This window comes from Rhinolophus sinicus, chromosome 14, assembly GCF_057876585.1.
Source record: "Rhinolophus sinicus isolate RSI-liver-muscle chromosome 14, RSI-T2T, whole genome shotgun sequence".
NCBI classification, from domain to species: domain Eukaryota; kingdom Metazoa; phylum Chordata; class Mammalia; order Chiroptera; family Rhinolophidae; genus Rhinolophus; species Rhinolophus sinicus.
In genome coordinates, this window is record NC_142514.1 from 115,618,432 (window position 1) to 115,633,383 (window position 14,952).

General features: G+C 37.8%; 2 protein-coding genes across 3 annotated transcripts in view; one reads left to right on the forward strand and one right to left on the reverse strand.

Moving 5' to 3' along the window:
* Positions 1-14,952, forward strand: part of PDGFD (platelet derived growth factor D) — a 257,795-nt gene that overhangs the window by 115,517 nt on the left and 127,326 nt on the right. The gene's annotated exons all lie outside the window — the stretch shown is intronic.
* On the reverse strand, positions 8,010-9,323 carry DDI1 (DDI proteasomal shuttling factor 1). The gene has a single exon (XM_019716791.3). The coding sequence runs from the start codon at positions 9,321-9,323 to the stop codon at positions 8,124-8,126; it is 1,200 nt and encodes a 399-aa protein (XP_019572350.3). The 3' UTR covers positions 8,010-8,123.

Sequence of the window (14,952 nt, forward strand, 5' to 3'; positions counted from 1 at the left end):
GAACCAAGAAAGAGGCACAATCTCTAAATGTCTTTGTCAACCCCTACTGATCTGAATTAGTCTTGAGGCTCCTGTAAATCTTTGATAAACAGTTATTATTTTTGTACATATTTTCCTATCTCTTTAGAAGACCTTCTGACAAGGGGCTGTTTTTGCAAAATACTCAGGCCTTGAGCGGAATTCCTCTAGTTAATTAGCATTACTGTAGTAGGAGCTATTAGCCTGAAGGCCATGGGAGAAATGCAGGCTGGAATTAGGGTAGAGTCAGAAAGCAACATTTCACTCTGTTACATTATCAGGTTTTATTCTCGTTCCATTGGTAAATGCAAAGGTCTCCCTTTACCATTTCCCTTTTCTTCGAAATATTTGGGACGCTGGACATTAGTGGCTGGCCTATTTTTTCCTTAGAACCTTCTCAGACCTCTGCTTCCATGGCAACATCATAATCTGGTTATATCTCCCTCTCCATACCTCTCAGCCACCTGACTCTACAGCTTTCTACTGAAGAATCATGGGCCCTCCATGTTTCTTTAACTCCTCAGTCATATGCTTGCAAAGCTGCTTCTTCTACGTACCATCTGCAGTCTATAAGCAAAACTCTTTATCAAAAACCTGCTTGTTTTTTACCTCTTCCCATCATGCAATTCTACCTTACATTCGTTTCATTGCATCTTGACCTTTCAATAGCTCCAGGACAATTTAAAATAAAAGGTAATATCATTACTTATTTGTGCTCTTTCTGAAGTTTCTGCTCCTCTGTTCAAATATTCTCAGAAAACCTGGGATTTACTTGGAGACTTAAATTCAATCTATCACTATCCTTACTCTAAGTGATAGTCTATTACTGTCCTTACTTTAAAAAAAAAAAAAAAAAAAAGGAATAGTTTCGTTTTATCAGTGCTTTTTCAGGCTATTCCAAGTTCATATGACCCCATTTTCTAATGTCAATTTCTAGTGCATTTTTTAAAATTGCATAGATATACGAGTATACCACTTCCAACGAGTCCTGAAAATTAAAGCACTTTCATCAATTTCAGTTATATTGTGGATTGTCTTTAAAAAAATTATAGGATTCTTTCATTACATTATTTTAGCATTTCTTTTTAAAAGTGATTTTCTTATAATTGTTTAAATGATTAACTTTCCAGTCCCAAAATATTTGATGAATGAGTTTAAATGACGCTGTGGGGACAGAACCAGGAGTGCAGTTTCCAGGCTCTCACCCTCACGTGGAAAGGTGCTCACTCGGGTAGCAAATGGCCATCAACTGTAATTGGATGGCCATCAGCTGTGGCTAGTTGGCCATCAGCCATAACCAGTGAGCCATTGGCCACTAATATAACTGCCATGGCTACGCTAGCAGAAAATGGGGGCTAGTAAGAAGATGGTGGCTGAGCTAGCAAGTGTGGATTGCAGCTAGCACATGGGGTTGGTTGGTTGACAGAGAAGCGGACAGCAGGTTGCAGGTAGTGTGGATCCTGTTTCCTGTGTCTCCAACCCAGCTGCCAACGAGACTATAATGGTATGACTCCCCTACCTATGGCTCCGTGGGTGTTCCTTTTTGGCCTCACCATATCCTGCATTCTTGTGTGGGGAGCAGGAGCTGAGACCCTGCATGCCACCCTGCATGACACATGCTATTTCTCTTATATGAAATAGATAGGACATTCTACTTGCTACATTTGGACATATACTGTGGGGAGAGAGCCAGGAGAGCAGTTTTCAGGCTTTCGGCATCATGTGGAAAGGTGCTGGCTTGGGTAGTAGATGGCCATCAGCTGTAACTAGTTGGCCATCAGCTGTAACCAGTCAGCCATTGCACACTGATATAACTGCTATGGCTATGCTAGCAAGTGGGGCTGTTGTTGGTTGGCAGAGAAGCAGACTGTGGATTGTGGCTAGCAAGTGGGGTTAGCAAAGCACGGATGGCAGATCATGTGGCTCCTACTTCCGGTGTCTTGCCTGGCCACCAGTGAGACTGGGGTGCAGGAAGACCCCTCGTTGGGGTACTGGCGGATGTTTGCTTTTGTGTCTCGACCAGCCGCCATCAAGAAAATAGTGGTATGAACCCCCTATCTATGGCTCCGTTTCCTTTTTGGCTTCACCATATCCTGCATTCTTGTGTGGGGAGCAGGAGCTGAGACCCTGCATTACATACACTGATAACATGGATCATTGATCATTCAGGCCTATTACATTTGCAGCTTGTTTGGAGGTGCCCAAACCATGCCCATGTGCTTTAAATTAAAAATCTACTTCTAACATTATAAGGTAACCAACTGTTCTAATTTGCCTTGGACTGATGGAATTGCCAGGACACTGGGCTATCAGTTTTACAACCAGGACAATCCCAGGCAAACTGGATGATTGGCCACTGCAAATACTAATTAAATTACCCTAAGTGTGGAACAGCTGGCAACTTTATCTGATTAAAAACACCTTCAGGGTTTATTTCTTGGATCACTTACAGTTAAATCTATACATGTAAATAGCAGTCATGTTGTTAACCCAGCACATATTTATTCTAATTATGCAAAGATAATCTTACTATCTAAATATAATTTAGTCAGTTTTACCTTACATATGTTTATATAAAAACTAAGTTAAATCAAAAGCTATAATTTTTCTATGTCAATTTATTAAAAATGTGGAACTCTGTCAATTTATTCATTCATATAATCTTATTTATTAAGTAGGTACAGTTCACCTCGCAAAAAATAAAAAGGACTAAAGGTATAATTATGAACAATATTATGATCATTCCAGGAAACCCTAGCACTGTTAGATTTTTGTTAATTATTTTGGGCCCCATTCCATGTTTTCCAAATGCCCAAACATTTATATAATTTATGCTATCTAGTTGCTATCTCATTTTCCATGAGAACTCCTGTTCTTTTATTCACTGGAATTTAAGTATGTGATTAATGTCCCATCAAATTGATTCATCTCTAGTAGTTAATTTCTTCTGCCTCTATTACTTGTTGTTCATCCACAGTGTACCGGGTCGTCCCCAAACCCTTTCCATTACCTTTGTGAGGGAAATATTTGTTTGCAATCGCTGAATCATGCTCCAAGATTCAGCCCATAATAGGAAACAACTTGAGCGTAGTGCCACTGTGGGTCAAGGCAGAAACAGACCACAAACTTCACCTTGAAGTTTAGCCTGAAAATATGTCATATGCTAACTCTAGTTAGTCTCAAAGGCACCTTGAATGACATATCTGTGAGAAGGTGACAGATTCTTCTATATGCCTGGCTGCAGCTCAAAATACCAGTTGAGCACTAGTGAATTGTTGCTGCATTGAGGAAATCCAACACCTAAAACAGTGCCTGACTTACTTACTGTAGGTGCTCAATAAAATTTTGTCCAGTATATTCTGCTGTGTTGTAGTTAGCATTTTTACATGGGAAGTTCATTTCCCTGAACTCATATTCTATAGTATTTCATGATTCAGCACTGAGTTAAATATCATTCCTGAATTGTTTACATTGTATTTTTTTCTAGTTCCTCTAACCTGACTTAAGTTTTTTAAAGGCAAAAACTATAACATTTCTTTGTCCCTCTGCATGCCACAGGACCAGGACAAGACTCTTGAAAAGGTACATTGAATTTTTATTGACATCGATGAATGCAAAACGCTGATACTCTGACTAATAGACTAATTGAATTCCTAGACATGACATGAGTTTGGAAGGGAGAATATGTGAATTACTGTAATTTTAAATTAATTTCCTTCTTCATCTCAAGGGGCCATTGTAGTGAAGTGCAGGTAGGGTAAGATTTTAGAATGGTGATTGATTTTGCAGGGTAAGAGTTTGATTGATTTAAGTGATTATTTTACCTGGACTATGCTTCTGTTGGCAATCATCTATTTTATTTGGAAACAGCATCAATAAATAGATCAGTTAACAGAAAGAAAATATATATTTCTCCCTCATCTGGAGCAGGCCCACGTTGCCTTCTATGAACTTGAACAGAGGAGGAAATTAGCTATGATCTTTCTAACGAAGTTCTTAAAAAGAAGCTTTACTGATTAGAAAATCTTCATTCATAAAAATCTTTCTCAAAAAAAGAAAAAAGAGAAAACAATAATTAGATTACATAAAGTATAGTAATAAGAAACAAAGCCACCCCCAGGTATGCCTATCTCAACAGCCTGTTAAATGGATCCTGTGAGAAAAGCAGGGGAGGCACAGCAGGACAGTGAACCCCAATTTTCTGATAACAGACCTTTAGAAATTCTGAGATTCTAACAGATGAATGTGGACCTGCAAACAAACTGGGATTCAAAAGCAAGTTTGACTTAGGTTCTAATGTGAAAATGATTTTGTTTTTAGATAACTTCCCAATGAAGAATTGTGGAATAGTAGCTAATGCTTAAGCTCAGCCCAGTCCCCTCCCACTTTATAAAACAGCTTTAAACAAAGAGCGAATTAGTTAAAAGCAGCCCAGGCTGCTACCATGTTTCCTCGAAAATAAGATCTAGCTGGACAATCAGCTCTAATGCATCTTTTGGAGCAAAAATTAATATAAGACCCAGTCTCATAGTAAAATAAGACCAGATATTATATTATATTCGGTCTTATAGTAAATAAGACCGGGTGTTATATTAATTTTTAATCAAAAAGACGCATTAGAGCTGATTGTCTGGCTAGGTCTTATTTTCGGGGAAACACTGTTGGTTTCTTTTTCTTTTAGCGCTTCCTCCTCTACTTTTCTTTACCTTTGTTCCTCTTTGGTTTTCTAGGCTGCTGTTAACCTCAAAGAATGTTCCCATTGATTAATATCTTTATCAACAGTTTCCTGGTGTGAATCCCAGATCACTATCCAATTATTTACTCAAGTGTTTCTCTAAGGAATGTTGGATGTCAGCAAATGGCCCTCGTAAAGAAGTGCAGTGTTCTCTTAAAAAGGCAGCACTTAGTACCTGCAGTGAAGATGAATTCATATATTCAGACATCTATTTCTTTTTTCTTTTTAGGGGAATGGAGTATCCCCTAGAAATGAGATACATTTTATGACCTGGTATTTTAAGAAAGAAGTTAAGATTATAGGCTCTATTAACCTTAGACAACATCAATCTTCTTGTTTAACTGCAACAGAATGCATTACTGTTGTTTTCAAATATATACTTATCAACAATAGCGACTTTCTTTGAGGTAAGATGGGTATTTAAATGGACATTATGTGAAACCAAGGGTTTAAGGGATTTTTTTAAATGGCTTGTTATTTTAAACAGGTTAGGTCTATTACATCATGTGGTTTACTTTATCGTGATTACTAATGGGAAGAAGGAAAGTGAAGATCTGTTCATTATTTTCCGCGTAGTTACTTTCCAATAGTGGATACTTATAAATTGTATATTAGCAACCTGAACCTTAAGAAGAGAGTATATTTGTTTGTTTTTTCCAATATTAACGATGGTCATTTTAGACATTTTGAAAGTATTTTTCTGGTGTATTTCTTATTTTAAAAATTACCCCCAAATTAAAGTTCATTCCTTCATTTTTCTGGTGTATTTCTTATGTTAAAAATAACCCCCAAATTAAAGTCCATTCCTTCATTTGCACATGCAACTAATTCCATGTGCTCTTTTTGTTCTTAGTTGATTACAAGATTGTCTTGTACCACTACCAGGTTGTAAGCACCTTGTGGTCTGGAACTGGAATTTACTCATTCCCATGTTTATAAAAATCTGGCTCAATGCTTATTATATGGGTGTCCAATAAGTAGTTGTTGAGTATATTCTGATTACTGCTACTCTTGTCATTTTCACTGGTATTTTATAGAAATTGGTAATTTCCATAAAATAAATTTGTGTAACAATTTTGCATCAGTCTCTAGAATTAAAATATGTCAGGTAAAGAAGGTTACCAAATGTAAAGAACTTGGCATTTGAAATCAGAAAGACTTGAATTGGGCAACCTGGTAGGTCGTCAGTGTTTTCAAATTGTAGATCAGGATACCTTGGTGGGATACAATTAGTGGGATATATCTAATATATTTTGTAAATAATGAATGAAGTATAATTTTTCAAAGAAAAGTATAAAACATTTCATATTATTTATTTGTGTTTGTTTGTTGCAGAGTAGACCACGTGTGTGCATTTGTGTAAGAGAGACAGATGTAAAACTGTAGATTGTTGTCAAAAAAAGTTTAAAAAACAACCCACTAAGCTAGTGGACATTTCAATGTTTCATTATAAGTCTGAGCCTAGAATTTCCCATCTGTATGATGTGGTTGAAGACAAGTAGTTTGAAGGACTATTCTGAGATTTAACAGTAGTAATCTGTGTGAGGTACGTTATAGCAGCATACTGAGTCCTGTAGGAGATGCTAAGGAGTTTCATGTTTTTATCCATGAAGGAATCCATGCATTTGTCAGATCAATTCCCATCAATTCACAAGCATTTAATTGCTTACACCTGACTTACTCTGAATTTCTTCCTTCATTTTGTTAATTACATTTGTCCTGAGTACTTAATTAAAAATAAAAGTAGAAAGAAGTCTCCATTGGTCATTTTCAGCAGTTCTTCTAGGTGTAAGCCTTGATGTAAATGGACAAGGTTGGGGAATATGAGCATAGGAAAACCTATAAAGAAGAAGAAAACCAGGAGGTAAACTGATGATGGCTGCAGGGGAAAAGGTGACTCTTAAGGAAGATGGTGATTAATTTCACCAAGATACAGATTGAGAAAGGGATATAAAGGGATATGGTGATTATAGGGGAAGTTTGTATTGTTTTGTTTTGTTTTGTTTTCTCTAGTCTTTCAGAATGGTTTGAGTGGCTTTAGATCTTTTTTGGAGAAATAGAAAAACTTTAAAAATATCATAGATTATAATGTAATCTTCATACTTGAAAATGGCTCTCCCCTCTGAAACAATTTATAGATGAGAAATCTGAATTGTATATGTGAACTGATTTGTCTAAGTAATAGAGAGCTGGAATCAGAACATGTATTTCTTGACTTTGAATCTAGCGCTTTTCCTAATACCAGTCTAGATGGATTATTGCCCTGAAACATTTCCCTGAGTTTGATGGCCTCAGACAGTTGAACCTTTTCTCTCACATGTTTTAACCATGGGTTGTAATGAAGTCTAGGATCTTCTATTTATCACTATCACTGGAGAGCAGCTTTGTCAGATGGATCATAGAGCTGAATGAGGCCTTAGAGATCTTCTAATTCAGAAGTTTTCAAATGTTATTTTAACAGTGAAAAACATTTTTGAAAAATATTTATGTAGCAGTTTAATATACAAAGCAGATTTTAAAAAATGATCTAGTTGAAATGAGTATTAAGGAACCTGGACCACTTCCTGCCCCTACCTCCCACTCTCACCATCATAAAACTACTATGCTTCCAAGAAGCACCATAATTAAAAAATAAAAATAAACAATCTACTTGATTGGCTTTGTTTTACAACCAGGGTTTCTTTGAATGCAAGGGAAGAGTAAATTATTTTAAGTTATTCTAGGAGAAAAATCTACTTTCTCAAATATGGCAAAAACAGCCTTGAGGAGTGGATTGCAGTGAGCATGGCTCCAGGGGAGTCTAGGGGAAAATGTAAAATATAAGGAAATCAGTCCTTATGCTATCGAGAGCAGACATTTGTAAGTATTGATCAACTCAAGAGTATAATTGACCCAATATTTCTAATAACTTTCTCAAAGAAAACAAATTTTTTGAAAATAGACATATTTCTCTGAATATAAATAATTGTTAGTTCTGATTTGAAATAGTTTTGTGTAGATGCCTTGAGGGGTCTGCTGCGATGGTTTATTCCAACGAATTCTGCAAAATCACAACTAGTTTGGACAAGCCACACTGTAATCTGATGGGAGGAAAAGAGGTAACTTTTCCTTTCATTGATTATCTGGAAATCAGTTGGAGCCTCCAGAGCCTCCCCAGGATCAGGTTCAGTGATCTATGGATAAAGGAAATGGAAGAGGGGGCAAGAATAGGCAATTATGGTTTACACGGTTACAGCTATGAGAACTTGGTCCCAAAGCCAGGTTTCGTTGTTACCGATGTTTTTAATGATGACATTGCCAGTGAGCTCATGTCTTAAAACTTCCCAGAACCCGAGACTCCCTTAAGTTGATGACTTATGTATAACCCATTTCAATGTTTTTTTCGTCCTGAGTCCATGACCAAATGTTTGATATTATCTGCTACTTCAGTGACTGAAGACTCTTGTAGCCCAGTACCACTTACCAGCTTAGCACATGGGGGTAACTCTCCCTCAGGTAGAAAGTGAGTCTGTGTGCCAGTGGTGCCGATCACCAGCACGTTTTTCTTCAAGTCAATGGAACATTGATGTCTCCTGAGTATATCTAGCCCTAGAAGCATGTCCATGGGTTGCTCCTCAAGGATTGAGAAAGAGCATGGTAAGAAATCACCTTCAATTTGAATCTGAGCTAGATGGACTCGGCCAATAATTCTCTGTGTGCCCACTCCTTTAGCAATCCCAGCCCATCTGCGGTCTACCAGCCGTGTTATATTACATCTTTCAGCACAAGCTTGGCTCATAATGGTCATCTGGGCACCTGAGTCAACAAAAGCCTTCATAGGATGTCCGTTCACTTTGCAGTTGATATAGAGCATGGCCACTTGTCCAAAACTCTCTGGAGCCTCTTCCATCGCTATATTCATGTTTTCCTCAATGTTTTGCCTCCGGATTTCTTCTTCTATTTTGGCCTGAGCTTCCAAATCAAATGGGTCAGCAGAGTAGAGGTGAAGCCTCTCTTGTTCCCTCAGGGCCCTTTCCCTTTGCTGATCCCTCAGGACCTGAGAAAATGTCTCAAGGTTTCCGCTGAGCAGGGCTTCGGCCAAGGCGGGGTTGCGTTCCTTCAGCAAGGACAGATCATGGGGATTGGAGAGCAGCATGCTTCGAATCAAGGCGGGACTGTCCATACTTTGAGCAGATGTCATCTTCTCTCCAGAACCTAAACCACGGGTCTGCTGGGCTGACCGTGGACGCTGCTGCTGGTGTTGCTGCTGGGAGCCGGATGTCCCAGGCATGGCTAGCCCATTAAAATCTATTCGAGGCATGCTCAATGTCCGTCTAGAAGGCCAAGGCCCCACATTCTCCTTCTGAAGTAAAACAACTACATCACCATCTTTGAGGCCATAGGAGCCCAGGGAACTGTGGTCATCAGCGAGGAGTCGCTCCATGTAGATGATCTCGATCTCTTCAGCTGGGATGCCAGACTCAAGCGCACAGAGAGCACGAAAATTGTGGAGCTCCAAGTCAGAGCTGACTTGGACGGAGAAAGTTACCTCTGAGAGGTCCCTCCGCACACAATACACAGTGACCAGCATGGCATGGGCCCAGGAGGGCCAGGTTGGCAGAGGGCATTTGTTGTTCACTGGCTGATAAGAGCTGGTCTCGGTTACTGGCTCAGCTGCTCCTCACGACTGGATGCCTTCATTTAGGTTCATTTACCTTTCCAAGAGGCTCTGTACTTATCAGTCTGAGGGCTGCCTGCCAGCCCCAGTGCCTGCTGTCTAGCCCAGTGGAACCCTGAGGTAACATGTTGTGTTCCAAAGTTCATTTGTATGTGTGCTGTTTGGAACTTAGAATGTCCACTGCCCTAGAAACGAAGTTACTCCAGTCCATTAGGTTCCCAGGTTAGCGCTTCAGAGCCTATTTAACCCATGATCTGGAAAAAATTCAGCTCTTCCTAAACAACATGTAAACATTCATTTTGTTCATTTGAGCATTGTAGTCTTCGTACTTTTATTCCCCAAACAGTGAGTGCTTGTATCCTACATGGAAAGAATCATATTCTGTGCTTGATGTGAGAGGTAGGTCAGACTTGGTGCCTGTCCTTGAAGATCACATTCTCGGGAGGGATCAAAGGTTAATCGGTAAATCTGGAGATAAGTGCTTTTCCACTTATCGGAATACTGGAGATAAGTGCTTTTCCAAAGACACGTTCAGTATACTAAGGGAACCAACAGAACGAAGGACATTTTTCTAAAGAGGAAACGAGGATGTGGAAGGATAAGCATTTTCCATGTGAAAAATGATGAGCGTCACTTCAGACAAAAAGAATTGCGTATACAAAAAAAAAGAAAAAAAAAGAATTCATGACAACGCCTGTTACTTCCTGTGAAAAGTGAAACAGTCAATGAAATGGAAGAAATTTGTATATGATTTTAAATGGCAGGATATGAAGCTGGGAAAAAAACGATTGGAGCCAATTTACGAAGTCATATATTAATCTAAGGAATTTAAATATTAGCAGTAAGCAAGATTCCCCCCCTCAAAACTTGTGAAAAAAGGAGGGAATAAAAAGAGTAAAGAGAAAGGAAAGGAAATGTAAAATATTTGATACAGGTATTTGTGATTTTTTAAAAAATTTTATTTGATTTAAGGAAGAGGTTTCTTGAAGCATATGGAGGACATATGGTGGCAGGAGGGACAAATAGACGCTTTCTTAGTGGCTCAAAGAGAGAGCTGTTGCTAGAATATTTTGAAAATATAAGGAAGATTAAAGCTGAAGTTGCAAAAACTAAAAATGTTTCTTGAATAGAATGGACAGGATATATTTACCCATAGATGTGGGGAGTGTACAAGAAGGAGTGTGTGTGTGGATAACACGGGGGGGGGGGGGGTCTCTAAAGTGCGAGACTGGTTAGAAATAGGCCATTACCTTGGATGGATGAATGAGCAGAAACTTTGAGGAGACCAATTTGACATCAATTCTGTGTGAAATGCATGGGAATGCCACACTGGACGTTGTATATGCCTAGCCCCTGACCCTAGGGCAGTACCCCCAATCCATACTCTCCAGAGTGGAGGCTCACAGAGAAAGGGTAAAGAGGTCCTTGAGAGCAAATAGAGATTGAGTAGAAATCTTTGGGTGTCAGTTCTTTACATTTCACAAAGTATTTTGCATTATAAACAGCTCTTGATTCCCTGGTTTGATTTGCCCTTGTGTATCTACTCATGAACCAAAAGATAGCATCTCGTGCCAGGTTCCCCCACGCCATTTATTTCAATTTTTGCCAGAATACCTGCACCATTACTTAGAGGAGGATATTGCATCAGCCTAAATAATTTTCTTTTTTTTTTTTTTTTTTTTTGGCTCCTGTTTCCCATGTATTTCCCATGTGTCTCAGGCTATATCTCACTCATTAGTCTAATTATCATAATGTTTTCATATTCTTATTCATTTATATTGGAAATGTTAACTAAATACCCACTATGTATGAAGCATGTGCTAAGGTCTAGGGATACATACACAAGTAATGTGAAACGTAGGCTGTATTCTTAGAGTTCACAGTCTAAAAATGGACACCAGCAGCAACACCAGCGAATTGGGGACTTAAAAAAATACCGCAGAAACTGTCACAGTGTGGGAAAAAGTAATAATGTCTGGAGAACAAATAAAGAAGATAGTGAAGGTTATTGGTCAGGGAAGGCTTCCTGAAAGAGATGGGCTTAGAAAGGTGACAATGTCAGCCATGTCCGGGTGGGTCGGGATGGAGAAATAAAGGCTGAGGAGAGGAAGGCCTGACTTAGAGCCTGTTACTAGAATGACAGTACTTCATGACATGGAGGACTTTATAACATTTTAGGGGAGAAAAATCTAGCATTGTAATTTTCCTATAGAAAATTGTGAATTTTTTAGAACTATTCTTTACTGTCTCTGGAAGTAGATGGACCTTTGACCCAAAAATATTAAGTTAATACATTTCTTCTGTGGTTCTTAACATTCTGATAAGTTCACCAGAGATCAATAATGGTTTAGTGGTTGCTCCTGAGACTGTCACATGCAAATCACTCTGCCACAGAACCAATAAGAAGCCAGTGAGGCTTAGATTCTGTTTCTCTTTTTTTCTCCCCTATAAGTTTGGACAATTTGTTCTTAAAATCTTAATAAATTAGGGTGATAATACTAGGGTTTTGGTTTCTTAAACAGTGATGAAATTATGTTTGTAGAGTAAGGTTTTGTTTTTTGTTTTTTTGACATATACATATACATATACATATACATATACATATACATATACATATACATATACATATACATATACATATACATATACATATACATATATAATCTCCATTGCCTTCCTTGGTACTGAACATAATTAAGTTCTATACGATATGTTTTATCACCTTGCTGTAATTCTTTACTTTTGGTGGCATTTTGCATTTATGTGCTAATTACTAATTTAGCATTTACTGAGAACACACAATGGAACTCAAAGAGCCTCGAGGTCTGGCCAGTTAACTGTCACCATTCCATGGATCACTGGATGTCAGGATTGGCAAACATCCTTTGGCTTCTCTAGTCCAGCCACCCATCCAGGCCTTAAAACTCTCTTGCAAAACAGCCTGGAATCTAAAAAGATAAACTCAGCCTCCTGGGGATGTCTAGCACTTCTCTTTATTTTCTGTTGGATTCTTTTATTTTACTCAGCACTGTTGGTGTTTTAACTATCATATATGTAGTTCTCTTACCCCTAAATTTTAATTGAAAACCTGTTTTGATTATGTAATAAAGTTGGGAGTCGTTGGGAGTATATATAAATACTGCTAAAAATAAAATGTTCTTATCCCATAAATCCCTACTGCACAACCCACTGAGAAATGGGTGCTCTGAATTATCTAGGTGTGCTCATCTAGGTAATTGAAGGTTACTGCAACTTTTCTTAAGGAGGCTTTTGTGAAGTATATTCCCTTAATTTCTTCCTTGGTAAGTACAATATAGGAACATAATTGAAACTTTTTTTGATAAGTGAGACTCCTGCAAGTTCTCAGGGCTATCTCTCAGAAAATCAATTCTCATTGTATAGCCTAAATACCCAGAAAATAGAAAAGATGACACTGATTTCATACTGGCCAAGTAAATAACCCCAAAGTTATTTTTTGGAACTAATTTACAATAATACCTTTCATTATTTGCCTCTTTATAAAAACTTAAATCAGAAAAAGAAAGAAAGAAGGAAGGAAGGAAGGAAGGAAGGAAGGAAGGAAGGAAGGAAGGAAGGAAGGAAGGAAGGAAGGAAGAAAAACAGAACAAAAAAAAAGCAGATAACTGATGGTTCCACTTAGCATAGTCAGTTGATGTTTAAAGTACCATCTCTTTCTCTTGCTTTTCAGAGCAAAATAAATGTTTTTCAATGAGAAATAAAAAAGAGTAGCTGCGTAAATGTATATATACAAATGTATATGCGTAAATATAGCATATACAATAATTAAAACATGTTAAGCAAGTATATTAGCTTGCTGTGTTTGGATTTCTTCCTTTATATGACTGCTATTACTTTTAAAATAAAGTGTAATCAAAACTTATTTAGACAGTTAAGTCATTTCAGATTTTCTTTCTTTTTTAATTGATTATATTCCCTATATTTTACATCCCTGTGACTATTTTGTAACTACCAATTTGTATTTCTTTATCCCTTCACCTTTTTACCCTGCCCCCAATCTGCCTCCCATCTATCAGCCCAATAGATCTAGTACCCATCCAACACCATAGATCGTTATTACAATATTACTGACTACATTCCTTATGCTATACCCTACATCCCATGACTACTGTGTAATCACCAATTTGTACTTCTTAATCCCTTCCCATTTTCACCTACCCCCAACCTCCCTCCCATCTGGCAACCATCAAAATGTTCTCTATCTATGAGTTTATTGCTGTTTTGTTTGTTTGTTTATTTTGTTCTTTAGGGTCTACTTCAAGTGAAATCATATGACATTTGGTTTTTGCTGTCTGACTTACTACACTCAGCATAATACCCTCTAGGTCCAGCCATATTATTCCAGATGGCACGATTTTGTTCTATCATTTTATGGCTAATATTCCATTGTATATATGTACCACCTCTTCTTTATCCATTCATCCATCCAGGGACACCCAGGTTGCCTTCATATCTTGGCTTATGTAAATAATGCTGCAATGAGCATATGGATGAACGCATCCCCTTGAAGTAGTATTTTAGATTTGTTTGGATAAATACTCAGAAGTGGGATTACTAGGTCGTTTTTTGTCTCTTGTTATAGTCTTTGTTTTAAGGTCCATTTTGCCTGGTATAAGTATTAATACTCCAGATTTGTTTGTTTGTTTCCATTTTAATGAAATATCTTTTTCCATCCCTTTACTTTCAGTCTTTGTGTGTCTTTTGATCTGAAATGAGTCTCTTGTAAGCAGATATGTAAGGGTTTTCTTATCCATTCAGGAACCCTATCTTTTGATTGGAGCATTAAATCCACTTCCATTGAAAGTAATTATTGATAAGTATGTACTTATTGCCATTTTATTATTTATATATATATACACACACATATATCTTAAAGAAGCCCTTCTAAGATTCCTTGTAATACTGGTTTGGTTGTGATGAACTCCTTTAGGTTTTTCTTGTCAGGGAAGGTCTTCATGTATCCTTCAATTTTAAATGGTAACTTTGCTGGGTAGAGTAGTCTTGGTTGTAGATCCTCATTTTTCATCACGTTCAATATTTTGTGTAAATCCCTTCTGGCCTGCAAAGTTTCTGTTGAGAAATCATCTGATAGTCTTACGGGAGCTCCCTGGTAGGTAACTAACTGCTTTTCTCTTGCTGCTTTTAGGATTCTCTCTTTGTCTTTACCTTTGGCTTTGTAATTATGATGTGTCTTAGTGTTGGCCTGTTTGGGTTTGTCTTGTCTGGGACTCTCTGTGTTTCCTGGGCTTGTATATCTATTTTCTTTGCCACGTTAGGGGAGTTTTCTGTCATTATTTATTCAAATAAGTCTTCAATTCCTTGCTCTCTCTCTTCTCCTTCTGGTACCTCTATAATGAGAATGTTGGTATGTTTGATGTTGTCTCACAGGCACCTTAAACTGTCCTCAGTTTTTTGGGTTCTTTTTGCTGTTCTGATTGGATGTTTTCTGCTACCTTATCTTCTAAATCTCTGAGTCTATCCTCTGCTTCATCTAATCTACTGT